Source organism: Vanellus vanellus, assembly GCF_965231255.1.
Source record: "Vanellus vanellus genome assembly, chromosome: 9".
Taxonomy (NCBI): Eukaryota; Metazoa; Chordata; class Aves; order Charadriiformes; family Charadriidae; genus Vanellus; species Vanellus vanellus.
Window position 1 is genome coordinate 20,716,519 of NC_138914.1, and position 27,387 is coordinate 20,743,905.

The following is a 27,387-nucleotide window of genomic DNA, read 5'->3' on the forward strand; positions in this document are numbered from 1 at the left end:
GGATGGAGACTTGAAATCCAGCAACCTCTGTGTCACATCTGGGTATCACCAGGCAGGAGGTGCGCTCGCCTGTGTGGGATGTCCCTGGAGCGTGGCCAGGACCGTGGAGCAGTGGTAGCCTGTAGGGGTCTTCCTTGGCCAGGGAAGCTGCAGTTGCTGGTGTTTGCTGGGACCAACTGCGTGTAGGAAAGGGCAGGATGTCCTAACATCCTCCATCAAAGGGGTGCTGGAAGATGGGGACCTCCCTTCCTGAGAGAGAGAGAGGGGTGTGTATGCACACGTGTGTTACAAAAACATAATAAAAAATGTTATGGGGCTTTCCTAGTGTCTTTCTCTGTTTAATGGACATTGTCTGTCAAACATAACCACACCATTCATAGAAGCCTTAGATCAACAGTTTAGCTATGCAAATTATTTTAATTATTTTTTTAAAAAAACAAACATTAAAATAGTGCTTTCTTCTTTAACATATCCTAGGAGTTGAAAACCGAGGGGTTCTGAGCAAACTGCTGGACAACTTGTCTTTGGATGCACCATGGAAATAAAAATCAAACCCCCCCACAAAAGTAACAAAGCAAATTAACTGATGGTGTTCATGCAAGTTTCTCCAAAGACTTGACAGTGCTGCGTCTGTGAGTCATGCCCTCCTGTGCTCTGTGTGTCTGCCTCATGCACAACCCTGTGACACTGATTGTATGACGAGCTTGCCCAGATGTCCGTTGCATCCCTGTGAGGCTGTCAGTTTTCCGGTGGATTTGGGGAATGGACCTAGGCAAGGGCTTTCCTTGTCGAGAGTAGCAAGTGTTGAGACCTTGGGGGCGCGTGGGGGAGGCCGGAGCGGGAGCAGACCCTTGCTGGAGCCCTGCCACAGCCCCTGTCCTCGCTGGTGGTGGTCAGGGTGCTGGGACTCATCCCAGGGAGCCTCCCGAGTCCTCTCTGAACAGGGTTTTTCTTTGGCTCTGTGCTGGGATGAGGCATGAAGAGTGGGCTGGGGGCAGTTGGCACTGTGGCTCTGATGCAGTACCTGTGACTGCACACCGTTTTCTCTGCTCCTTGCCTTGCCTTGCCAGGAGAGCACCTGGGGCTTCCATCTGATGTCCTCGCAGGGGTCTCCGGGACGTAGCCCAAGCCCTGTGGCCGTAGGAGCTGGAGGTGGCTGGTGGTCTGCTGCCGCAGGGCACATGGGCCATCTATTAACCTCCCCTCAGCAGGGCGAGGTGCGAGGGCTCTCCCGGCTCCTGCATGGCCACAGTGGCTTGGAGACCCCTCGCTGCCCTCCTGTGGTGCAGCTGCCTCCGGATGCGACCCACTGCAAGGGGCTTCCTCTTGCTAGCAAACCATCTGTGGATCGGGGCAACCACAGCACGGTGTCCCTGCTCAGGAGGTACCTCAGCAGAGCCCCAGCCATCATCCCCGGGCACCACGGGGCGGTGCGGCACCTCTCTGCCCCACGTACCAGCCCTGAGCACCCCCTTAGCGAGGGACCGGGTCCCCTGGTTCCCGTCAGAGCCGCAGCTAAGAGGTGGTGGGCAGAGAGTGCCGTGACACGGCAGCCATGAGGGCTGGCAGCGGCGGGGGCTGCTCTGAGGCGAGTGGAAGGACCTGCTCTTCCACAGCGCTGTGGGAAGGATTTCCTCCACCCCACAGAAGCCACGAGGGTATGCGGGTTAGCCAGGGGGCTTTCTGAGTCAGGGGACCTCTCAGAGCCCTAAAACTCTCCCGTGGGACTCCCCCTCCCCCTCATCTGCCCTCCCCAGGCTTCTTTTCAGCACGTGGTTCTGCTGCAGAGGGTCCCATCTCGGTTCTCCGAGCCTGGAACAGGGGCTTTCCCTGCGTGGGTTAATTTTTTAATTTTGCTGCTGAATTTCTGTCTCCGAATGACTGGATGGAAGCAGCTGCCAGTTGGTGGCCGGTGGGGCTGTGGGTGACACTGAGGACAGCAGTGCGGGACTCTCTGCTGAGGTTTTTGGACACTAAGGAAGATAATTTGGAGCACAGCCCTGAGGCCGGGGCAGAGCCCGCTGCCCTGCACCTCGGCACCCAGCCCTCGCCCCTTCCCGGGGGTGGGGGGATTCTGCTCCCGGGGACAGTCAGGCGAAGGCTGGGTACCGCTGTGGGACGTGGTGGCACGGGGATGGCCGTGGCTGCTGCGTGCCCAGGTCTCGATGGTCTTGGGGGGAGCTGTGGGGTGGGGGCAACACAGCCCAGCCTTGGCTCATGGAGGATCTGCTGCACGTTTACCCCTCCCCAGGACACCTGGGAGGGTGATGGGGTGGATGCAGGTACTCACAGAAAGCAAATATTCCAGCATTTCCACGGGGCTTCGCTAGAAATGATGTATATTTTTGGGCTTAATGATGTCAGCAAATGGCGGAACGCGAGAATTGCTGTTGGTTTGCGGATGGCTTCCAGGCCAAAAGGGACAAGTACAGCAAAATACCTTCACCACTGGTGTTTCCCACCACTCTGGGATGAATTTTGTTAATCCAGTCTGGGAAGGTCTGGGATGGGGGGGGGAGGGTTGGGGTGGGGGGCAGAAGTTAAAAGGGGATCGTAGTCCAGCTAGGTTCCAGTGAGATGATGGCTCCTGGCAACTCGGAGCAAGCGCTCCCTTCCAAGGGACGATGGGGCGAGTGAGGGAGAGCAACCTCTGCCGCCTCCTGACCACTGCCCGCGGCCGCGCTGCTGCTCCATGGCACCCGGCTCGGAGCTGGCGTCTCTGGCAGATCCGCAGGAGCCTGAAGAAACCCATCGTTGAGTCTCATTTGGGCCTTTCTGTTGTTTTGGGGTTCTTTTTTTTTGTTGTTTTTGTTTCTTCTTTTTTTTTTTCTTTTCTTTTCTTTTTTACTACCGCCTTAGTTTGTGGCCTGTCTTTTTGTGGTTGGAAAGAGGAGTATCACTAGCAGGGTGGGTCGGTCGGTTGGCCCCACGCATGATCATGTGCTTCCCTCTTCTCTCTGTCGAACGGGATGTGCTCGCCTGATCTCCCAGAACAGAGACTTTGAACAATTTGTTGTTTATATGATGTATTTATTTTTACTTGTGTTTCATGTCATTTTTTAAAAAAATAATAAATTGTAAGTTGGTATAACTGCCTGTTGTTTTTCTCTCTCTTTTTTTTCTTTTTTTTTTTTTTTTTTGTGAAATGAAGGTCAAAATTTTAAAATTGCAGTGTGGTTTGAAGGGGATGGGAGCTGGGCTGGGCACGGGCATCTCTGCGGACCCCAGGTGTCCCATCGCCGGAGCCTGGGCTCAGCAAGCGGCTGTGTCCCGCTGCCTCCAGCGGCACTTGGGTTGCCACTGGCACCTCCGCAGCCGCCCGGGGTGTGCACCGCACCGGGGCACCATGGTGCTGGGGCTGCAGTGGGGAGCCTGCCGCCTCCAGAGGGGAGGGAGGCTGGCTGCACGGAGGTCCATGGACACTGCTGGGTGTCAGAGAACCATTTGTGAGAGCTGGCCGTTTCCCTTCTCTCTGCTTATTAATCCTGCTGATGACAATTGTCATTAAGGGCCGGGGGAAAACGAGGAGAATAAATATTCTGCAGGGTGTCAATAGCTTTAAGTCTCGGAGAGCCGGTGTGGGCTGCGCGCCCTCGCCCCGGCGTGCGCCGTGGGGCGCATGGAGATGCAGCTAGGACTGGCGGGGTTTGAGGTAGTAACAGCGAGGCGTTTCTGCATGGGAAGCTGAGAGGTGTCTCGGAGCTGCTGCCGGCATGCCAGAAGGGCCCTGGGAGAGACTGAGAAGGGAGCTGCGGGCGGCCCCGACTCCCTCTGCCCCTTCACAGGGGCTGGGGGTGCCTCCGCACCCGGCCACTCTTGCTGTCCGGCGACGGGTGCTGCCATTTCTGGTGCCAGGCTTTCTGCCGCTGCCTTTCCTGGTGCCGCAGGGCGTTGCAGTAGACATCCAGGCTGGTGCCCGGTGCCCCCAGGGCACGTGGGAAGCCCTTGTAGCCCGGGTGCAGGTCAATCCGGGGCCTGGGGCTCTGGTGGGTCCCTCCCAGCTCAGCCCCCTTGCTCCCTTTGTAAGGTGGCACCTCCATGGCCTCCTGCCTGATGACGCGGAGGCTGTACCGGGTGAGGGGACGGGAGAAGGAGCGCTCCACTGCCTGGCACTCGTAGGTGCCCGCGTCCTCCCTCGCCAGCTGGCGGATCAGCAGCCCTTGCTCCAGCACCGAGAAGTGGCCGTTGTTCCTCACCTAGGGCAAAGCGCGGAGCACCGTGGGTCAGTCCCGCAGGACTGAGCCCCCCCTGCACCTCATCCCCACTGTCCCCTGTCCCCTGTACCTCGCTCAGGCCTGTCTCCTCGCCATGCCGCACCAGCCACCGGACGGTCGTCTGCGGGGAGCGCGCCAGGCACTCAAGGAAGGTTGAGTTCTTCTCCACCCCAAAAACCAGCTTCTCCACGGCAGCGGTCCCTGTGCAGGGGATGGGACAGGGGAAGGGGTGAGTACCCCGTGTGGGAGCTGTGTGACACGCAGGGAGGGAGGGCAGCATGGCGCATCCAGCACAGGGTCTATGGTGGATGGTGCTGGTGGACACTGGTGTCCCAGTGCTATGTCACCCATCCTCCCGGGCATTGCTGTCCCCCGGGCTGAGCTGGCTGCCCACCCTGGGGCTCCTCGGAGGGGCTGGGGCTGGTGCTCACCCTCTGCAGTGTCCTGGCACTGGCTGAGCGGGTCAGACTTCAGCACATCCTGGCAGCGGGCACGCCTGTGGGACAGCAGACAGGGCTGTGGGGTGGCACTTGCTGTGGGCTGTGGGACCCCTCCACAGCACAGGACCCAGGGAGAAGGGGAGGGCTGGGGGGACAAGGGAGGGCTGGGGGACCGGCCGGTACGTCTGGGCTGACGGATGAAGCTCCAGGACTGGCGGTTTGCCCTTCCCTGCTCTGAACGCCATCCCTTTGCAGGGGGACAGCAGGGCTGGCCCGGGCGGACGCTCACCTCTTCTCGGTGAGTAGGTGTGGGGCGCAGGTCCTGCTGTCCCAGGTGCAGTAGGGGTCCCTGGCCAGGCAGCAGTCGGTGCAGGTTTTGCCGTAGAGCTCGCAGCGGTACAGGGAGAGCTGGAGCAGCCCGTGGGCACTGCTCACAAACAGCTCCTGCTGCTCGGGCAAGCAGAAGGGCGGCAGTCAGTACCCCCTGGCAGGAGCCCGTTCCCTAAATGAGCAAGCCCTGGGGACCCAGGCAGAGAGACTGGGGCCAGCCGCCCTCTGTGCCCTGTCCCTCAGCTGCTCTGGGAAGAAGCAGGAGGGAGGACTCACCCGCTTCGGTGATAACTTCATGTCCAGGACGGGAGAAGGCACCTGGAGGGGAGAAGGCAGCCGTGTCCGTCCCTCTTGGGTGCCCTATCCTGCCCGTGGGGCTGGGACCCCGGGGTGGCGGGGTAGCAGGGCCCTGGCCCGGCTCCCTGGTCCCAGCTCCACCTGCTCCATGCAAGCAGCCGGGGCAGCCCTGGCCGGCAGCTATGCTGTCACACCTGGGCTCAGCCCTCCCGTTTTAGTTCAGGCTGTGGTGTGCCACCTCCATCCCCCCTAGGGACTGGATGGGGAGCTGGGACATGACTTGGCTGCCATCCCCTTGGCTCCCCCTCCATGCTAATGTCATTGCCTGTGGGTCAGGGCAGGTGGAAGCCACCAGCAGTGAGGTGAGGGACCTCCCCGATAGAGGACAGGGACTTGCTGCAGGAGCCTGCAAGGAGGGAGCCACAGGGTGATAGGAGACTGAGTTGTCCAGCCCTGCCTGGAGTCCCATACCTTAGTGACACTGATCTCCTCCAGGCTGATCACCTCAGTGCCACGGCTCACCCCGCCGGCCAGCCCCACCTTCAGGACTTTACCGTCATCTGTGAACACAGCAGGACAAGGAGCTGTCAGGGCTGGGAGCCACCTGAGCCGGCAGGACTGGTGTGCCACACAAGCTGCCCTGTGGTGACAGCGTTCCCAAAGCTGGGGCGAGTTCCCACCTGTGCCGAGGAAGAGCACATCATAGTGCCGGCTCTCCATCTCCAGCCGGTGCACCAGCAGCCGCCGCAGCCGGTAAGGTACGTTGACCCTCACCAGGACGGGCTGGCGGCCCTGCGGGTACACGGGCTCCCACATCAGCTGGTGGGCACGCATGAAGCTGATCACCTCGTCGGGGAAGTCCTTAGTGGACCGCAGGAGGGGGTCGTACGTCTCACTGGGGCACTGAGTGGCAACACCGGGGGACCGTGTGAGGGCCAGGCCAGGCCATGCCATCCCTCTCCCCCGACCCTGCTCCCCAGCCCCTTACCGTGCCGGGACGGGGATAGGGGACACGGCCCTTGTATTCTACCCAGCGGTAGTCAAATCCCTCCTTGTGTGCAAAGGGGCCGCTGAAGGCAGCTCTCACGGCAGCCATGGAGTAGACGCAGACAGCAGAGCCACTGAAGACACCGCTGTGAGGGGAGCGCAAAGCTGTCAGTGTCCCTGCTGCTCCATGGGGACCAGGCGCACGCGCACCCATGCCCCCGAGCCCACGCTGTCCCCTGCCAGCCCAGGAGTCATGCACGGCACCCAGGAGGTGACAGTAATCCCTTTGGCACAGCCAGTCCAGCCTGGGGGACCGCTGGCTGTGCCGATGCCAAACCTGGTGAACCAGCAGCAGGGAGAGCAGTGACACGGCCGGTGGCCCTTCCTCTCCCAGCTGGGTGCTGGTCCTGCCCTTCTCCCCCCCAGGGCTCCCTGGGGGGCAGCAGTGAGGAGCTGCGGGGGGACTGCCCCAGGCAGGGACCGGCCAGAGCCCCACTCACCTGGAGACTGTGAAGAGGCCGAAGACGAGGGGGTTCTGGGGGTCCCTGGTGCGCAGGAGGAAAACATCCTCTGCAAAGAGAGGGGTGGAGGTGAGGCACCGGGGAGCTGGAGCGCAGGTCCAGGGGGTGCAGGCGGGCATCCTCGACGCCATGCCCACCTCCCTGGGCGTACAGGAAGGATCAGGCGTGGTGGAGCAGTGTTGCTCCCAGCTGCAGACTGGGCTGTGCACTCACCGAGCTGGTCGAAGTGGGTCTCGGTGCCCTGGGGCCCGGGGATGGAGCACACCAGGCGGGCCTTGAGGAACGTGCTCCAGCGGTTGATGAGGCTGCGCTTCCCTCCGACGTCGTTCTGCCGGGCACCAAGAGCCAGGCTCAGCCCAGCCTCTCCAAGCCTCCCCCAAGCCACAGCGGGACACCCCCAGCCCTGAGCCTGCTGACCTGTGGTGGGGGTGTGGTGACAACCCCATGCCTTGTGTTGGACTCTGTTTGGGATGCCCCATGGCCCAGAAGAAGTGAAAGCCCACGTGGCGGGACACCCGGCCACGGCATGCTGACCTTTGGTGACTGACCTTGCAGACCCGGGCCACCCTGGCGTGGATGTGCCGCCTCTCCCACTGCCCAGCTTCCATGGCCGTCTCGCGGAAGAAGATGTAGACCTTGTCATCGTGTGGGTTGTAGGTATCAGGGATGGCGTAGGCACCAACGAACGCGGGCTCTGCAGGGGGAAGGAGCAGCACAACATGGCCCTGTGCCCTGATCTGACCCTGACGTACTGCCCTTGGAAGCCCTCAGCAGCAGTGTGAGACACTGAGGGTAGGCAGAGTGCCCCATGGGGACCCTGCTACCCAGAAGGCAGAGCCCCATGACTGGTGCTCAGGCTGCAGAGTGCATGGTGGATCATGGGTCCCACCAGAGGTTTCATCAGTGCTTCCCCCTGGAGAGGAGAAGGGGCCCAGACCACTGAGCTCTGGCCCCAGCCGCTTCGCAGCAGGCAGGAGAGCCCCTCATACCCCATGGGTCCCCCTGCTCCTACCGTGGAGCCAGTGGTCCTGGTTCTGCTCCGTCCGGATGTAGCTCTGCTCGGCCCCATGGACCCAGGTGCGGAAGAAGGCAGCACTGCTGCCCATGAAGTCACTGGAGGTGCCCGAATACAGCTCCCCATCTGCGGGGTCAGACGGAGAGTGGGTGGGTTGGGGTGTCACAGCTGGAGGTACCCTGGCAGGATGCCCCTGTGTCCTCGGAGGCCCGGGAAGGCTGGAGGTGGCACAGCCTGGCTGGGAGCCTCCTCCAGACCTGTGACCAGAAGCATGGCTTCTGGCCCCACACCCACCCACACTTCCACAGCGCTGATACGAAGCGAGCAGGCTGGTGACACCCCACACCCCCACGAGTGTGCCGTTCAATCTACACCCCACATTCGCTATTCTGGGCAGGAACCACAAGGTCGGGGTGAGCCAGGGCAGGACTGGGGTCTGCGGGATGGCTCCTCTCACACGTACCCACTCAGGCAGCACCCCAGGACTGCGACTGCGCACAGCACAGCAGGGCGCAGGCACTGCTGCCAGCACAGACCGTTCCCAATGCTCCCACCTTCCAGCGTTCCCTCTGCTCCCCGCTCCCTCTTACCGATGAGGAGCCCTGTGAAGGGTTCGTGGGGGCTGTACGGGCACCGTCCTCGCCCCGATTCCAAGGAGTGGGTCACCAACCGCATAGGGGGAGCCCCAGGACCCTGCCAGAGCCAAAGGGGAGATGTCAGCCCAGGGAAACAAGCTGGGTATGCGGAGAAGAGTGGGACGGAGGCCGGTGTGCCTGGCTCTGCAGTGAGCAGGTTGCTCAAGGGGGTTACCAGGGCCTGGTCCTGTCCCTGTGGGGCACCCTGGCACTGCCAAGCTGAGGCTACTACTCGCCACACACAGCAAAACCATGCAGGTGGCAGGGACTGCGCCAGGCTGGCTGGACACCCTCCCCAGGCTCTGGGGTTCCCTCTCCCCCCGACTTGCTGCATGGGTCTCTCTTGCCACCTTCTGCAGTGGGGACATGGCTGGCCAGGGTGTCCCTCACCTTCCCTCTGGCTCCCAGCTGGATGAAGGCACAAACAGGTTGGTAGGAGCCAGTCCCGCAGGCGAACACGTGGGTCCTGTTGAAGGGCTGGAGGAGGCGGATGAAGTTGGCACACTCTGTCTGCTCGAGGGGAGATGTTTGTTAGTGGGCTGAGCCCAGGTCCGGGCGCCTGTGCCCAGCCCCATGGCGTGGCTGCTCGGGATGCCAGAGCCTGGCCAGATCCTGCCCCAGCAGTTGGCAAGCTGAGCTTAACTCTGGCTGGCTCGACACCCTTCTCATAGGCAGACCCCCATGCTCCCTTTCGGGGTGATGTGGGTGTTTAAAATACCCGTGGCAAACCGCAAAAGGCTGTGAGCCGGGGGGCTGCCAGCCCTGCTTACCTCCACGTTCTTCCCCGCCAGCTGGCAGTGCTCAACCTGCTCCCTGGGGGCTGGCCAGAAAATCTGCAACACAGAGACCCCCACCGATGCAGCCCCTGCTTTCCTTCCCCTGCCTGGCTCCCCCCGCCACCGGTGGGAACGGGCTCGGCCAAAAGCTGCCGCCAGGCTCAGGCGCACCGTGAGGACACGGGGCTGCTCTGCGACGGGGTCCGACACCCCCTTTGGGTTCCCAGGGCCTGTCCGAGCCTGGTGGGCAGCCTGCCAAATAAGCTCAGCGCGAACCTGGCGCGGGGACAGAGCCTGGGTGGGCCGCGGCACGCCCCGGCGGTGGGCAGGCTCTGCTGGATCCAGGCCCATGGGAACACCAGGCGGCGGCGCCTTAATGGGCTTTCCTTTTGTCGGGCTAGAGCTGCGCGCCCTGCCAGCAGGATGTCTTGGGATGCCATTAGCCGACCCGCTGCTTGGAGTTGTTTTAGCTCCTGCAGCAGCAGCAGGGACTAGGTGTGATGGCAGGGCTCCGGGCAGTGCCCTTCCACCTCGCCCAGGGTCCACCCAGGTCTCCTCTCCTCGCCAAGCCGCCCTGTCCCTCCCCTGGCGTCGCCCTGTCCCCGCAGGGCTCAACACCGCCAGGGATGGGTTGACCCCACTGATTGAGACATCCTGGTGTAAATGTGTCCCTGGTGATGTTGCACCAGCCCAGCCGGGAGAACATCCATCTCCACGCCCCGGCATGGGAACGAGGAGCGGCTCCCGGGGAGGAAGGGACCAGCCTGGCCAGGGTCACACTCACACCCTCCTCCCAGCACTGACCTTCTCGGGCTCTCTGCTGGGATGGTCCAGGTGGAGCAGGAAGATGTGGTTTTTTGCTCCCACCATCAGCCAGGCCCTGTCTTCATCCACCAAAAGGGCTTGGAAATCCAGCCCGTCCCCTGAGGCCAGCAACAGGCGAGAGCTGTTGGATTTCAGCAGATCTGAGGAGCACAAGGTGAGAGAAAGAGAAACCCATCTGTGAACAACACAACAAGCAGCCAGAGGCCCCATGCTCCCCTTCTCCGGGACAGTGCTGGCTACCCACCCCTGCCCCAAGGCAACACAACTTTCCTGCCACTGCCTTCACAGAAAAACACCACCCATGGTGCCCCAAGGCTCATCATGAAGCCGCCTACCTGGTGGAAACAGCAAGTCACTCCTACAAAGAAGAAAACTACCCTGACCTTGCCCTGGGCTGGTTTGGAGGTGCGGGGCAGGACAGCGGTCCAGCCTGAGGAGCAAAGGTTGCTCAGCTTCCAGCCTGCCTTTCAGGGGACCTCTTGGAGCCTCAAAGCCTGGCACTGTGGGGAGAAGGCTGACAGCACAGGACACTCGCTTACCATGGCTCCCAGAATGTTTTCCCTGGGCTTCAGTTGATATAAAAAAGATTTTGGCTATTTTCTGGGGCAAAGCATCCCTCCAAGTAAAGGCTGTGTGGAAACACGGCCACCACAGCCCAGGCTGGGCACTTCTCTCCTCCGTCCACCCCTGAGCCTTTTCGTCTGTGAAGTGTCTCTTGGCTGCTGGGCTTTACCCCAGGCGTGAGGACAGACAGACAGATGGATGTCCAGTCCCTGGCCCAAGGATCTTGCAAGGGAAGTCCCCAGCTGTCTCCAGTGGTGCTCTGACCCTGCTGCTGCCACCCCACATTTTGGACCTCCCTCATCCTGAGAGACAGCCTAAACCCGGCGTTAGACTAGCTCAGGAAAAGGGCTTTTCAGAGCACCCCTTTGGCACTGCTGGAGGGAAAAGCCACCTCACCAAGGGGGAAAATGTGCCATGGACCCCACCATGTGCAGAAGCCCAGGGGCCATTAGCAGAGCCCCTCCGGCACAGTTGCGGGCACGTGGGTGTGAGAGAGAGAGACAATAAGCTCTTGGCTCTTGGTTCACCACTCCTGAAACAACATCCCCGGGGCCTGCGTCGGTCTGTGACGCGCAGCGCCAGGTTTTGGGGCCGGCTGCCAGGACAAGCATCCCCCAGCATGGCAGGGGTGGCCGCTGCACCGGACACAGGATCACCGCAGCTGCCTCCCCGGCAAACGCCTGCTCCCAGGGATCAAGGCATGGGAGACTGGCACTGAGGTGGGCCTTAGAGCTTCCAGAAGTCATAACACATCACTTTCCTCTTCAAAAGTGGCAGGATCTGGCCAGGGAGAGGGTGAAGGCTGGCTGCGCTGTCAAGGCCGCTCTTTGCTCTGGTGTTGTGTGGGGAACGGTGCAAAAATAGGGCCACGGGAAGGGGAGATGGAGATGGGCTGCTGGATGGGGACTGGAGAGAGGTGGAGTGCGGCTGGAAACCCGGGGTGGTCTGTGAAACCCAGGTAGAGCAATTACCCAAAAGTGAAGCAGTGTGCCAGGAACGGAGGGAGGGAAGCTGTCAAGAGGAGCGGGTGCCGGCCGGGCGGATGGGAGCGTGGGCGGCCGTGCGGCCCTGGGCGCAGGTGGGGCGTACGTGGGGACGGGCACGGCTCCGCTCAAAGGGGACCAGCTGCCCCGGGAGGTTGCGTCTCTCTTCCTTCCACCCCGTTTCCAGGGCAGAGGGGAAGCGGGGCCAGTGCCTGTGAGCTGGAAATGCCACTGACGTCTGCTCGTCCCGGTGGGGAAGGACCTGCTGGGCTGCAGGCAGGGGTCCCTGCCCGGATCCATGCCGCCGCAGCCAGTCCCGCTCCCAGCTAGCGTTTCCTTCTCCCCTTCCTCCAGGGTCAGAGCTCCTGTTACGGCGGGACACAAATCCCCCTCTCCCAGCTGTGTCGGGGAGCTCCTGGCTCTCCTCCTGCTCCCACAAAAGTTGTGCACAGCCCCACTTCACTCCCCGCTGTCCCTCGAGTTTCCCAAGGGGTGCCATGGATGATGGGGCGGGGGGGAGGGGGGGCAGCTTTCCAAGCCATTTCCCACCAGCTAAATGGGATTAACAGCTGAATTCCTGTCCCTGACTGCGGGCCATTGTCACCGCTGGGTCCCCAGTGGGCTGCTGTGCATTGCCCACCCTCCCACATCTGCCAATGCTCCCGGGACCGGCCAGATCTGGGGGGAAATGTCGGGTAGGGTGCTGGGGAGTCGGGTTGGGGTGCGAGGGAAGGTCAAAGTTTCATGCAATACATGGCTGTAATTAAGCGGAGTGGGGCAAGACTGGTCCCAGGGAATGTCTCCTGCTGGTCACTCTCTGACCTGCCGTGTCCCCGTCCGAGGACAAGGTGAGGCAGGATGATGGAGGAGCCCTCCCTGGTGCTGTGATAGTGTGTGGGAGGACCCAGGAAGGACTCACTGCCCTGCACTTGCACCATGAGACCTCTGGTAGCGTTAATGACCATGGGGGTCTCAGCCTGACTCTGCAGCACAGTTCTGCTCCCTCACCAAGGGGATGTCGCATGCTGTGGATCCAGACCGCATATGCAGAAACTGCTGCACACAAACCAGCCTCTTCTTGCCCCAAACCCAGCTACATGCACAAGGCATTTGATGCAAGCCCCGACCCTCGAGGCAGGGAACCGGGCGGCCTCCGCTGCAGCTGCGGGGTGGCTAAACCGATGGCTGAGCCCGGAGAAACATCCTCTCCTTTGTGTTCATTATCTCCCAAGGCCACGGTGTTTTTCTTTATTGTCGGGGCCACTGTAACTGCCTTGTCCCATCCATCATCTCCGCCTGCCCCTTAGCCGCAGCATCCTCAGTGCAGGGCGACCCTGGGCTTCCTGGGGTCACAGCCCGGCTGTGCTGGGGGACTCTCCTCTCCCCTTCCCCCAGCCAGCAGGCAGAGCAGACCACGGAGGACATCCCTGAAGCCCAGGGGAAGCTTGGTGCTAAACTGGGGGGGCTCCAGGCCCTCACTGCCATCAGCTGATAAGGAACATGCCAGCGCAGCTTTTGGTGCCGATAACCGGAGACCCACCAGCCTCCTGAGCTCCTGAGCACTTGTTGCACAGTGACGGCCTCTGGGTCGTGCCCGACTGGGCTGGCTGTGCATCAAAGGCTGGCAGAAGACCCGTTCGCCAACTCCTAGCCGTGCCTGCCCCGGATTATTGCAGTAAGAGGAGCTGGGAGGCGTGCTGTGGTTGCACCACATAGCTGCACTGCTGTACGGCCTCGGAAAAGGGAGAGGCGCAGCCCCGGGCAGCGGCGGGGCTGACCCAGCCTGACCCGGCGGCTGCATTTCGAGCGGCCGCCATTGCCGGGCCTGCTATTATAAACCTCCTCCTCGCCTCCTCGGCTGGGTGGGAGCCACTGCTGTTGTTCCTGGCCCCGCGCCCCGTGCCCCATCCTTCCTTTGCCCTCCCAGCCTTCGGTGCTGTCATTTCCTTCTCACAAGCCCTCTTGCATCTTCTCCTCCCCGGCCCCCCTCTCCCCAAGGGCTCTGCCTGCCTCCCCCATGCTGGGATCTGAGGGCAAGGCTGATCCTGGAGCGGACGGACACTCAAAGGCCTCCTTTTATATATATATTTTTTTAGGGGGTTTTAAACCTAAACTTCTCAAGGCATTGTGTCCTTGAACCTGCCCTGTGCTGTCTGTGAGTCACATCCCCTGCCATTGTTCGCATTGTCCTTGAGCCCTCCTGATGTTGGGAGCTTCCTCTTCTGCCTCTGCCCGAGACTTGAGGGCTTTTGACATGTCTGGCCCCAGCACACTGTGGGGCTTTGAAGTCAGCAGTCCCTCTGCGCCCCTGCTGCCCCAGCAGCCCTGCTCTGCCTCCGCCAGATCCAAGGAAAGGCAGACCCTGCATGGTGTTTCTGAGCTGGGCTATCAGCAGGGACCATCCCCCCGCAGGGATATCCTGCATCCCTGGGAGATCCAGGCACAAGCTGGGGGCATCTTCCACATCGCTGGTGGCCGTTGCCCGAAGAGCAGCTTCTCAGAGGTGATGGAGGGCTATTGCCTGCCTCCCCCGAGCCCTGGCCTCCCCCTTTGCTCCCTGGCTGCAAGATGCTCTCCCAGCCCTCCCAAGCAAGGTGGAGACCCCAAGGAAATCCACCTGTGCAGCCCCGTTACCTTTGTAGGAGAGGCGAAGGCGCGGGGCGTGCTGCTTCCATGCCTTGCTGCTGCCCAGCTGCTGCAGGAGGAGGCAGAGGAGGAGCGCAGCGAGGGGCAGCCGGTGGCTGGGGGCAGGTCGCATCCTGGCGCTCAGCAGCTGGGGAGGGGGCAGCTCACCCTCACAGCACCATGGTCCAGCACCGAGACGTCACCTCCACCGCCAGCTGCAAGCAGAGAAGGGGGAAGGTTGCACTGCTGCGGGCTGTGTGCGGGTCCAGACCCCCGTCCCACCAGCCCCCGGATGGGGAGGGTGCACGAGGGACCACGAGTGATGGCTTGGCAGGTCTGTAGGCAGCTCATCCCCCCCCTCGGAAGACGTCAGGCCAGCTGCCTGGCAGAGAGGAGCCACCAAGAGCAAGTGGCCAGCCCCCCACACACTCACGGCACTGCAAAATGATCCGGGGCCACCATGCAGCCTGCTGCCGGGGCGGGGGAAGGTCAGAGCCACAGCGAGCGCGGCATGCCGGGCCGGGGCTGGGGACACTGCAGCACCCGCCACCAGCACCACAGCAACTTTTATCTGAGCTGAGCACCTGCCAGGAGCTGGGGGCTGTGGCTCACCCCTCCCTCGGCAGGAGACAAGTCTTGTCTTGAGCTCACGCAGACGGAACCAGCCGAGCTGGGAGGGAAAGTGGGGGACGTCTCTCTGGCTGGGCTGTCCTCACAACCTCAGCAGCCATTGATGGCTCTGGTAGGGTGAGGAGGATTTCCTGAGCATCTCCATTGCCATGAGCCACACTGGTCCCAGCTGGGACACCCTGCACCCTCCATCTCCCGGAGCTGGTGGAGCAGCTGGTGCTCACAGGGCCAGTTTGGGTACTGGGAAAGGCAGCTGTGACCAGGAGACCCGCTCACCAGCTGCCACCTCGGAGCAGCAGGGACTTCAAAAGACCAGCTACTACAGCCTGCCCAGGGGAGGTGTGCAGCATGATGACGGTGTGTGTGCCCATGGCATGTGGTACCCAGGAGCACCGAGATCTGAGCATCCTGGAGGTGACGTGAGGAAAGAGGCGAGGAGTGCTCGGGGAGTCGTACGCTCTCCAACAGGCTCCCAGAGCTTGGGCATCCCCTGCTAAATAGCTGCTCCCTAATATTCATCTCATCTCAGCTTGGGGTTAAATCTTGTCCCTCTTACTCAAGGGATAATTACTGTTTTGGAGTGTTGTCCCTAAGTGCCACTTTTGTGGTCCCTTCAGCATCAGCTGCAGCTGCACGTGTACATGACACATCACTCTGGCCGGTAGCTCTGCAAATTGACTGATCACCGCAGACCTTTCCGAGGCCACCAGCATCTGTTGGGTCCAGGATGCCGTGGGCTGGAAGGACTCTCTTACATTTACATCCCCCTCAGAGGGTTCCACAGCCGCATCCGCCAGTTCCCACACCTCCGGCGGGCAGCGAGGCTGGCCCGGCAGCTCCCAGCAATTAATTCAGGCAATTTAGATGCTTTTTTCCTGCTTATAAATGTCCCAGTCCCTAAATGGCAGCTCTGACTAACTCCCCCTCTTGCTGCGTATTGAGTTCTTCCAGTCCTATGGCTGGAAGACGTAAAATGAGCTTTTTGGCTCGTTCCTGGCCAGAGGCTCTTGGCGCGAGGCGCAGGGGATTTCTGCCGCCCCAGTGAAGGGCTGCGTAGGAGGGACGGTGCGGCCGGGCCTTTCCTACCGCCTTGGTCTCTGCCTTCCACAAGAAGGAGTACTCGACTCTGGGTAGGAGGTTTCAGGGTTGCGGAGCTGGGGTTCCTCTCCCTCCCAGTAGGCAGGGAGCAGGCAGCTGCCCGTGGCCAGGCTGGGGTGCAGCCCCTGGGCACAGCTCCTCTCCTGCTCTTTCCCTGCCCTCACTGCTGCCTTGATCCCGCTCTGGCCAGCACAACCAGCTGTGCTGCGGAGCCATCTCCCATCCCAGGAGACATCCCACCATCCTGGGACCAGGATGCGACCTCGGAGTGGAGGCTTTTCTGCTTTCTCAACCCAGTGACCCCTTTCCCGGGCAGACTTTTCAACAGGCCAACCACTGCCTAAAAAAACCAACCCACAGACACGATGGGTTTGGTTAAATTCAAATTGCTTATTGCTTGACACATTGATTGTGGAGAGGGTTCCCCACCAGCTACGCTGGGGACCTGCTAACAGGCGGCGCTGCCCTCGCTTTCCCCTACACCACCTTCCCGGCAGGCAGAGATGACGAGCGGCTTTCCTCTGCCAGGGATGCTCCAGCAATTTTAGCTCTTCCCCATGCTCAGCCATCCGCCGCGGAGTCTCCCAGAGCCGTCCCGCTGCCGACTCGCAGCTGTGCCCTGAGCGAGCGCTGCTGTCCCGGGGGTCATCGCAAGGACGTGCCCGGGATTTGACAGGGAATTTTTTTTTTCTCTGCCAACGTGCGTTGGGTTGCTGGAGGGCTCGGGAAAACGCCGGCCTCTAATTGCAGCTTTCTATTAATGGAGCAGGGCCTGTGCTAGGCTTAGGTTTGGGCAAAGTCGGCCCTGGGAGGAACCTTTCCTGACCCAGAGCTCCAGGGGATGCCGGGGTGGGTCGGGATTCTGCGGATGGCAGGCAGGGCACCGCTCCTGCTGCCGGGACACGCTCCCTCACGGCCGCGGGGCGAGACATAGGGATGCTTTGCATGTCTGCAGCGGGGGCCGGGGCAGTGGGGCAGGCGTACATGCTCCTGTCTATGGCTCGGCTGTACCCGTGCTCCGTCTCCTCGCCCTGGGGATGCGAAAGGCTAGTTTGAGCCGCAGCCACGCACGAGGAAGCCAGAGCCCCGGCAGAGCTGGGTGCAGGGTCAGAAAAAGCGGACATCGTGCTGGAGAGGCTCAAAGTGGGCAAGGAAAATAAAAATTGCCAGAGGATAACTTCCAATAAGGAGGGCTTCCCCTATGTATCATGCCTTCACCAAGCCTTGGGCGCTCCCCGCCATCGTGCCCGGGCAGCGGCGAGGAACCCGGCATGTCAATCTCCTGACGCGCAGCTAAAATCCCAGCAGCAGCTCCATGACCCGGCTGTGCCCGCAGCCCCTGGCACCGGGGGCATCCCTCGCTGTGCCAGCCAGAGTGGGGACACCAGGGGGAAACACGCAGCGGGACCATGGCCCCCGCCTGTAAACCTCTGCCCAAATCTGCCTGGAGGTGAAGAGCTGGGCAGAGGCAGAGTTTACACTGAGAGGGGGAGCGCGGGTGTCTGGTGGATGGAAACAAGCTGCGGATGATGAATCCAGGGTTAAATTAAACACTCTCGACAGCTTTAAATAATCAACTGTCCGGAGCTGCAACTATTTCTATCTCGGTTTGGAGAGGGGAGTGCTGATGAGGGCAGGCTGCTGGGCGAGGGGACGACTGGGGGGTTAAGATTTCATACCCCAGGCACGGTGGGGCCTGAGGGGGGAGGACATGGGTGATGGCAGTGCTGTTTCGGGGGGAATGGGGGGGGGCGGGAGGGAGGGCTGGCCGTCACCTCGGTGTAGGTGGCACCGGTGGTGGCACCGCGGGGCTGGGCTGGCTTTGTGCCAGCCGTGATCCAGCGATGCCCTAGTGGCAGCCATCAGCCCATGCCCTCCTGTTCCACTGGTGACCTGCAGAAATCCAACAGGTCTAAGGCTCTGGGCTGTCGTCTAGAGTCACCGTTTCATGGCACAGCACGGAATTTTTTTCCTTTGGAGACAAAGTCCCCTGGAAGGTCTTGCTGGAGACTGAGCAGCACAGGGAAAAGACAAATCCCTCCTGTTTGAGGCATGCGGGTATGGGAGGGAATTGTTTATCCGTGAAAGCACCAATTTCCTCCTGACAACTCCTATTTGCTGCGATGCCACAAATAGTGTAAAACGGCCCAAATTTCAGAGGGGGAAGGGCCCTGGCGGTGGATTTATCAGGCTATGCATTGTCTACAGAGCGGGAAGAGCGTGCCGAACTCGAGCTCTCCAGCAATCCGGCGGCACTAACAGCAGCCCCCACCCCACCCGGGCCCCAGCACAGCCCACCATGTGCTCCACCACTTCCACAGGCCCCAATTGTGTCCTGGCTAATCCCCACACGCCATTTGCAGGCCGGTGCCTTCTTCAGTTACACGGCGGGGCTGGCCGGGCCATGGGCAGGGGATGAAGCGCTGGCCCCCAGCAGCTGGGGGACCTCAAGGGAGAGGAGCCGGGGGAGGAGGAGAGGGGCTGCACCCCGCTGTCAGCATTCAGCCGCAGTGACCCCCTCCGCAGAGGGAAGGGAATGCAGTACCGGAGCCCCGCCATGGGGCTGGCGCTGCCCGGGGCTCCCAAGGAGCCGAGCCCTGGCTCCCGGACCCGAGCCCCACCAGGAGGTCCGGTAGAGAGGACGGCCGTGCCCAGCCATCAGGAAGTCTCCTCCTCCCATCCCGTGGCTCAGCCCGTGCCCCCGTCCCTGCATGCACATCCGCACGTCAGTTGTGTGCACGTTGGTCTGTGCTGCGCGAATGCGGGACCAGATGTGCGGGGAGCGTGCACAGCTGGAGCTGTTGGTGGTGTGCGCCCCTGGCAATGGCTGTCCCCCCCTTCCTGCCCACGCAGGCACAGAACCCCCCCCTGCTCAGCCCCGGGAGCCGGTTGTTCCCCTCCATCCCGTGCAGGATGATGGATGTCCCAGCAGCTGTGGGGAGAGGCAGCTGTCGTCCTTCTCCAACTGGGAGGACAAAGCCACCGAGGTGGGCCCTCGGCTCCTTGCCTGCCTGCCCCCAGAGCTGCCCGGCCAGGGCAGGACCAATGCTGGGGAAGACTGCGATGCTGAGCTGTGGGACGGGGACAGAGGTACATCATGCTCCTGCAGCATAACACGGGAGTCGGGACCACAAAAGCCAGCGCCAGAGCTCAGGTGGCATCAGGATGCCACAGTGTGCCCCACGAAGTGGCAGGGTTCAAGGAATCCCTCGGTCACATGTACCCAACAGTGATCGGCCCACATAGAGCCCCAAAGGTGGGGGGGAACAGATTTCGGAGGGTTTGAATGGAGGACTTGTTCAACAGCAGAAGGCGGCTGAGGTTGCTCAAGCTTCATTGGCGTTTCTCCGCCACCGCAGGGCAAGGCTGGCCAGCAGGCTGCCTTCCAGCCGGGACATCTCCTGACAGCCTCCTACACTCCCGCCTCGTGAGATTAAAGCCCACGATCACAATTAGCCCCAGACCACTCTTTCTTGCCAACCACCGCTGCCGAAGCATGCCAAGGGCTGCTAGAGGGAGGAGGAATGAGTTCCAGCTGCTGCTGGCACACCACGGCCCGTCGGGACATCGCCTGTGCCAGGCAGCAGGGCTCCTCACTGATGGGGACCTGGTGATAATGGCTACGGGGAAGGGAGAGCTCTGTGGTCTGGGTGGTGTCAGGAGGACTCCGCTGCCTGTGGTGACACTTCAGGGTGTGAGCCTGAAGTTTCCCCCCTTTTTTTTTAACTTCTTACACATGCTGATGGGCAAACTTTCCTGGTCCCTGAGACCTTTCATGTCGCATTAAACGCACACCAGCTGAACCGCCACATGAACGCAAGACCTTAGGCTCTACAGCTGGATTTCTCCCTCCCCTGCTGCACGGACAAAGCGGTGGCCATCCCGGGCTGTGAACCCATCTATCAGTGCTGCCCCGGACCCCAGCAGAGCCCGGCAGAGCCCGGCTGCCCTTCTGTGCCGACAGGAGCACTTCTGTCTGCCTGGGACATTAGTAGGTGGGAGCTGAGCTCAGCTCCTTATCTTTAGGGGAGTCAACTTTGATGTTTGGAAGGGCAAACACAGCATCTCCTCTAGCGGTGTTCATCTCCCTGAAGTATTGGTAGCTTAAGGCACGCTCCGGTTGGGACCACATCCTCCAAAAGCGAATGGGGAATTACATGGCCCAAGGCTGGCCAGGGTATGAATAACTGTTTACGAAGGGATAAGGAGCTGGCTTCACTTAACATCCTGTTAATCCCTTTCTCAGGAGGCCGCTGGCTCAGCCCCTACCTTTCCCTTGCTACCAAGAGGTGAAGCCTGCCCTGGCTTGGCTCTCGGCTGTCAGGCTGGGACGGTGGCCCAGCAGCCGGGCTGGTCTCACTGCATGGCCATGAGCATGGCCATGGGCACGGTGACGGGCCGGATCAGCCCGTGCTTTCCGCAAGTGATTTCTGCCGGGCTTTTTGGTGTTCCTGAATGCGCTGCTTGAGCCAGGCGGTGCCAGAGGAGTAACCTCCACTGTTCATCCTTCTAATTCACCTCAAGGGCATCCAGCATAAGAGAGGTAGCAAGTCTGATGTGCAGAAAAAGCCAGAAAGAGACGCAGTGCAGTTGCACCTTGCAGGTCTCCTCTCACCTAAAACGCTGCCGGAGTGCAGGCGGCTTCCAGTGCCGCCGGAGTGCTGAGTCTGGGCAAATACACCTCGGGGAAAAGCCAGGCAGGCAGGGACTTCTTGGGACTCTGTGCACCCATTCGTCTCTTTCCTCACCATACCAGCACCGCATTTCCCCACCTCCGTTCATGGCTCCCGTGCCCCCATCCCCGGCACAGGGCGGAGATGCGGTCCTGCTGCCAAGCCCCAGCCCAGCGGCTGCGGGATGCTGCCCAGGCCAGGGGTCCTGGGGAGGGCAAACCACAGCGGGACGGCGCAGAGGCAAATTCCCAGGAAGACGGTTGGGCTCCTCCCCAGACAAAGTGGAGGGTCAGGGAGGTGGGACGAGTGTGCAGCAAGTGTGTCTCAGGCTGGGCAGCAGCCATACAGCGCATCTCAGCCCAGCCGGGACTGACTTGGGGGTATCGTACGCCAGACTGGTTTCACATATTAAACTCCCAACCTGCCTCTTAAACTTCTTGAGAAGTTTAAAATTCTTTCACGTTTGGGAAGGGGCTTGCCACCCTCTGGTGTTGTGTTCGAGAAAAAGTCCCCAAATAAGGTAGTGAAGAGGCTCTGTGCTGCCAGCCCAGTGCCCCAAAGCCCCGGGAGTCCCCAGAGGCAGCGCCGCATTCCTCAGAGCCATTTATACCACGATGCTGCCCGCTGGCTGAAACCCACCCTTGTCACCTGTCCACCACATGGCCTGACATTCAATACAGCTTTCGGCAGGCTCGGGGGGCTCTGCCCCCCCTCCACCAGGAGCCATTTTCTGATCTTCAGGCATTCCAGGCTGGGTCTGGCTGAATCACACACGTGCTAAAACCTGGTGGGGGGTCCAGGGCCAGGAGTCAGCATGGACTCTAGCCAGGGACAGGTCTGCTCGTGCTTCTTGCCCTGGGCTGCCTGAAAAGCCTCTGCTGGAAGAGGAATCAGGTGGTACCCAGGGTTTTCCTACAGAGCTTGCCAGCTCTGGGTCACCAGCTCGAACCTGGGCAGACTCAGCCATCACCTAGTGTCATGGGCTGCTGGTCCTTTGGTGGCAGCCTGGAAAAGAGGTGGTGGGCTTGGTCAGGGTCCTGGTGGGCACATGCCAACATCCTAGGAGGCCTTCCTGAAGTGCCCCAGCAGAGAGCCAAGGGCTGGAGACAGCTCCGTCCCTGCGGGTGTCTCATGAGATAACCAGCCCTGGGAGCAGAGGAGCATCCCTGCTCCTTGGACAGGCAGGCTGCGGTCTTCTCCAGTGCTCCCAAGCCAGAGACGGTTGCCACCTCAAGCTTCTAAGACGTTCTGCAGCAAACCTGAGCAATTTGTAACGTGGATTTTCTTCATTCACAGAAGAAACCCACCTCCAGACCAACTGGGCAGGGATGCTCAGAGAGCTGTTGGCCCCGCTGCATTTCCCCAGCTATAATCCCAGGGCCATTCCAGGCAGGAGCTGGCCGTGAAGCACCTGCTCGGCTGCTCAGTGACCCGGCTCATCTGCTTGACCATTGCCAGCCAGCGACGCGGCGGCCAGTCGCGCTCCCAGGGCCTCTGGCTGTCCCAGCCGGGGCTGCCCGCCTCCCCCGACACTTGAAAGCTCTGCAGTGTTTTCTTTTCATCAACGGGAGCCCTGCTCTCTGCTCTCCCTGACCCGCTGCGCTAATTGGAACAGGCTGGGCAGGCGTGGGGGGCTTTGCCGGAGAAAGTATTTTAATGAGGCTGGAGGGTGCCTGTACTGTTATCTGCTTCTTCTCAGAGCCTCTTGGCCGGGCTCCTCGGTAATTACAGCCTGGATTGCCGGCTAAGCTCTCTGGCTTGCGAGCCTTGGACCCCCGCGGAGCACCACGCTCCGGCAGCCTCCTCAATGGGCTGCCCTTGGCTCCGGCACGCTGCTCGGGAAGCCAGGGGGATGTGTCTTCGCCTGGCGGTGAGGTCCCGAGCGGCTGAGCGGCCTTGCAGCCCCCACCCCAGCAGCTCTGCTGCGGCGAAGGGAGTTGTCAGGATCGAGGGGCGCCGGACCTGGCCCGGCTGCAGCCGGGTATTTCCTGGGATCAGTGACCAGCAGAGACGCTGGGGATGGATGCCGGGCTGTTCACCCCAGCTGCCTGCTCATTCATTCTTCCCCCAGAGACACCGGGTCAGCTCCAGACCGAGCTGAGGATGAAGGCACATCTGCCAGGGGTTGGGGCAGGTCAGGCCCTGGTCGGCTGCCGCAGCTATTGTGCAAGGGGAACCAGGGGGACCACTGGCAGCAGCGTGCTTTAAGGCAGTCAGCTCTCCTCATTGCAAGCATTTAACCGGCTGCTCAAAACAGAGACAACCCAACCCAGTGGATGGTCACAAGTGGAGATACCTCCTCACAGCACTGCTCCCTGGCCAGCAACCACCACCGCATACCATGCCCAAGGCGCTACTCCCAGGACAAACCCTTCCTGTCCAACCTCTAGTTCATGTGAAGACCTCTCAGTCCTCCATGTACTCATCTGTACCACGTCTCACTGTGGAAGGCCACCATGGCTGTCATTATTCCACTGTGGAGCTGAGGCGCAGATGGACCGAGTGACCTGCCCATGGCCAAACAGGAACCGCAGCAGGGCAGGGATTGACCCTGAGCCTCCCACCTTCCTCCAAACAGCAGGTCATCCTCCCACAGCACAGACCGGAGCTCTGAGAAAGCTCGGCGCTGAGCCTGCCTCCGCCACTGCCCACGCACAAGCAAGCACGTAGTAGCACGCGGTGGCAGAGCTGTCACCAGCCGCCTGCCTGGGAGCACACACCGTGGGAAGACCAACTCTTCTCTCAGTGGACAATGCACAGATTGAAACCGAAAGCCTTTTTTTTTTTTTAACATGCTACAAAATGCTCTGGCTAAATTAGCTGACATCAGTGCTCTCCTCCTGGAAAACGGGGAAATAAACCTGGACTCGGCGGTGGGAGAAGCAGAGTGGTTCCTGCGCACAATAAATGGCAGCTCGCCAGTGCACGAGACAAGAACAATAACCCCACATGGCTTGTGAACGGCATTGTTTTGGGGGAAAAATCATATCCTGGGCAGGCTCCCAAGTCAACTAGGGGCGACGTTGCCAACAATTGCGCTCCGTGCCGTGCCATCCTGCTGGCAGAGCCGGGTTGTGCCGGCCCGGAGCAGGCGCGTGGCGTGTCTGCGGGCACAGAGGAGCTATGGGTGGATCGGGGCGGAGGGAAGGGTATATGGGGTCACTGAGTGTGGAGATGGCAAAGCCCGAATATCCCACAGCGCCCACATTAGGGGATAATAAAGGCTTATCTCTGCCGGGATTATGGGGTGCTCCCTCTTGGGTACCACAAAATCACTGTCACTCCTTGGCATCCAGCTGTATATGTAGGTAGGCTTTTACAGCTGTGATTTGGGATAATCTAGTCTCTAGGGAGGCAGAATGACTCGGTCCCCTGCTCCAGGAGCCCAGCTCTGCAGCCCTACACTGGTCATTTTGCCACTCTGTGTTTCCCCGGGCAAAAAGAGCCAGAGACGGAACAGCCGGCTCCTGCGAGCGGGACAGAAGCGGGAAGCAGGTGGGGAGGCGATGGGTGGCTCGCAGCGACCAGAGAGAACCAAAGCTGGAAACCCGGTCCAGAACAAGTAGTGCTGTTTCCACCCTCTTTCCCGTTGCAGCTAGTCCTCTGCAGGAGCTCCTTGCCACCCCGAGCAGAGGAGGGCTCCTCGAAGAGGGCAGGTGAGGCCAGCAGTGTCCCCCCATTCCCCATCCAAAAATCGTTCCCAGCTGCCCCCAGGGCCGGGAGGTTACTCAGCTGACTGATCTCTGCGTCTTTGCTTTCAACACCAGGTTTGTAACTGCACGAGAGAGTGCCTGTAAAGCCCTAATTACCCCGCGCTCTCGAAGCTGCCTCTCGCTGGGATTCCAGCTGGAGCGGGGATAGACCAAACTTGGAGGAAGAGGCAGCTCCAAGAGTCCAGGAGCCAAGGTTTACAATAAATCTTCATCCTTGCCATAAACAGCCCCTGAGAGGGTGTCACGGAGCACAGCGGGGAGTGAGGCAGCCAGAAACCCTCGCCGGCGATAACATCTGCCAGCCCTGCTGGCTCGAGGGCTTGCTTTGGCAAAGAGCATCATTAGCAGCGAGTCCTGCCGAGGACCCTGGGCTCGGCTCCCGCTCCCTCTGCTTGAGCTCGGTGCTGCTGGATGCGGCTGCTCGGCAGCCCCGCAGCCTGGCATCGCCTCTCATCCAGCCAGGCGAGATGGCTCCGACCATGGCACCCCCTCTCCGGCCTCCGCACATGAGCGCATTGGTATTCGGGAGAGCAACTCAACACCCTTGGGGGTTTCCTGTTTAAATCTCAATCTAAGGAACCGGAGCAAGCGATGCCTGTCTTGCATCCTTGTGGAATTCGGCGAGATTAGATTAGAGATGAATTCTTCCCATATTTCTTATAGAGCTGATATCTCTGCCCTGGCTTTCCGATTGACTTCCCCATCCCCGGCTCATAAATCACAGTGCCTCTGTCGTTTTCGATACCATTAACTCTGCAGGAGAAATCTATACGTGACAGCAACCCGTCGTGTCGAGTCAGTGACCCATCGGGGCTGCCAGACCCCCCTCCCTTTGAAGGCTGAGCGAGGCCCGGCCAGCGGAAAGCTGGGACACGCTCCGCTTGGCAAAGAGACAGCTCCCCGCAGCTTGCGTGCGGGTCGCGTGGCTGCCATGTGTGCGGGATAGCAGCAATTCTGTGAGCAGTTCTCCTACAGCACTTCCCCTCTGCCCCCGGGCGCGAGGCTGCATTGAAAAACGCTGGTTTCCAACTTAAAAATTTCATGCCGGTGCTCAGCGGCCGGATTAATGCAGCGGTTCCTTATGGGCAACGCACTGCTTAATTAAACACAGCCGCGGCAGCAGGCTGAGGCTCGGGGCTTACGGCAGCCCAGCTACCCCCCGCTTGTTAGGTGCCTCCTGAGGATCTCCAGCCGGGAGCGCATCCCTCGGCCAGGCTGCCGCACGCTTTCAGGGGCCATAATTCACACCAGAGGCGGTCCTACTTCAAGGATAGGAAGAAATAACCCTCTTTGTCTTCATTGAAGTTCGTCTACTGCTTTGTTGTTTGTTTCTAGACATAAACAGACATTCAGCCTTCTCCTTCCCACCCTCACCCTGAGTATCGCAACCCCGTCGCACTGAAACATCCACCCATCACTTCCAAGATGCTGGAGGCGTGGAAGGCTCCCGACTCCTGGCCATCCGTCCCCGGGCTCTACAATGCTTCCAGGCAGAAGGATCATTAGTTAAAGGACGCTAGGAGAGCACCCGGCATTTCTCAGGCTCTGTTTCTTTTCTGCCTGCTATATTGTATGTCCCAAGGTCTCCAAGAGCTGAGGCATTGCAGAGAGGGAGGTTGAAGAAGCACAATTGTCCTGTCCCGGCAGATTTTATGAAGCCCGAGCAGGGCACGATTCCCCCCAGGGACCGGGGAGGCTATTTTTTTCTCCTTGGACCAAGGCTGTCACAACTGCTTGGAGGGAAATGATCGATTTTCATTTGGGGGAGTGAGGGAAACCCGACAAAGCTGTCTTTGAGCGGTGGAAAAGTCCCCAGGATAGGCTAGGCATTTAGTGACGATCTGTCCAATATGGGATTTCGGGCTGTTAAACCTTAGCACTAAAGCAAAGCATCAACGTTGAGAAGCCCCAGAAAAAGCAGCTTTGGAGACGGAGAGTTTTACCATAGTAATAAAATAATAATCCCTCCCGGAATCCAAGTTAAGGCATTAATAGATATAACCGTAAAAAGATTATTACCGCAAACTTTTCATCGCGTACTCCGGCAAACTGAGCGGCAGCACAAGTTCCGCTCTCTCTGTGGAGGCCGGGAAAAGCCCAAGTCACCCACGGGGGGTTCTGCACATCGATCTAAAACGCGGCGAAACGGACGGCAAAAACACCCAAACTGAGAGCGGGTCAGAGCCGGTTCCACTGCCGGGGCCGAGCTGCTCCCGGTGGGAACGCTGACCCAGCCCGGCTCTCCCGGGGCGAGGAGGACCAAGGCAGAGGAGCCCAGCCCAGAGGCTACCGAGCTGATGAACAATTAGAAACCACCTCTCGGCTACTCACCAGCCCGCGGGATCCCAGCGGCGAGGCGCCCGTCCTGCTGCCGGCCCCGCAGCCCCGCCGAGCCCCGGGCACCTGGAGGCTGCGGGGAGGAGCCGGGAGGGAGGGAGGAAGGGAGGGGGGAAAAAAGCGGGGGGAGGCAGCCGGGGGCAGCCCCTTCATTCATCAAACGGCCCGGGCTGCCGGCGAACCCGCCGCTCCCGGTGCGCTGGACCAGCGATCCGCGGGCCGCAGTTGCCACCTAGCGGGCCACGGGGCTGCCAGGTTTGCATGAAATCATAGGGAAGAAGGGCTTTTTTACCCCGGAATATTTCGTTCCTGCAGCTCAGGGCACACCTAAGTGTGTGTGAGGGGGGGTGGGATAGGGATAGGGAAGCAGCCCATCGGGCGCATCGCTCCTATTTTTAAAAATTTTTATTTTTTTTTTTTTTTCTTCTTCTTGTGAATTGGGACACCAGCCCGCAGCGGGGTGGGTAGGGACCAGAGGCGCACGGGCACCATCCCACTGCTGCTTGGCAGGGGGGAAATTCAAAAGGAAAGCTCTGGTCCACAAGTGACTCGAGCAAAACGTTACAGAGAGAAAAATCTGGGAGGATTTGGGCTCCAGGGGCTGCGCGCTAACGTGGGAACACAGGAGTGGACCAGTACAGCCGAGGATCCAATGTATGTACTATACATTTACAAGGGTTTTTTCACTCCAGATGAGCTCTGGTCTGCTCTGAACGCCCATCAG

The 27,387-nt window shown here is 60.6% G+C and overlaps 1 protein-coding gene across 1 annotated transcript; it reads right to left on the reverse strand.

Annotated features, from left to right (window-relative positions):
• Positions 1 to 397: 397 nt before the first annotated feature.
• LOC309675259 (semaphorin-3D-like) lies at positions 398 to 26,763 on the reverse strand. The gene is made up of 18 exons (XM_082487507.1): positions 26,658 to 26,763; positions 14,222 to 14,427; positions 10,020 to 10,180; positions 9,210 to 9,272; positions 8,830 to 8,949; positions 8,395 to 8,497; positions 7,802 to 7,930; positions 7,338 to 7,483; positions 7,003 to 7,117; positions 6,769 to 6,838; positions 6,270 to 6,414; positions 5,962 to 6,184; positions 5,753 to 5,841; positions 5,261 to 5,302; positions 4,944 to 5,101; positions 4,646 to 4,710; positions 4,285 to 4,415; positions 398 to 4,196 (listed from the first exon to the last, which is right to left on the reverse strand). The coding sequence occupies exons 2-18, from the start codon at positions 14,343 to 14,345 to the stop codon at positions 3,780 to 3,782; spliced, it is 2,301 nt and encodes a 766-aa protein (XP_082343633.1). The 5' UTR covers positions 14,346 to 14,427; positions 26,658 to 26,763; the 3' UTR covers positions 398 to 3,779.
• Between the last annotated feature and the right edge of the window lie 624 nt (positions 26,764 to 27,387).

Bases quoted from the DNA above. Each gene is read 5' to 3' on its own strand.
- LOC309675259 (XM_082487507.1), bottom strand. From the start codon at position 14,345: ATGCGACCTGCCCCCAGCCACCGGCTGCCCCTCGCTGCGCTCCTCCTC. The intron at 7,484-7,801 runs GTAGGAGCAGGG...TTCCCCCTGCAG, and splicing joins CCAGGACCACTGGCTCCACG to AGCCCGCGTTCGTTGGTGCC. The intron at 4,711-4,943 runs GTGAGCGTCCGC...GCTGTCCCACAG, and splicing joins CACCTACTCACCGAGAAGAG to GCGTGCCCGCTGCCAGGATG.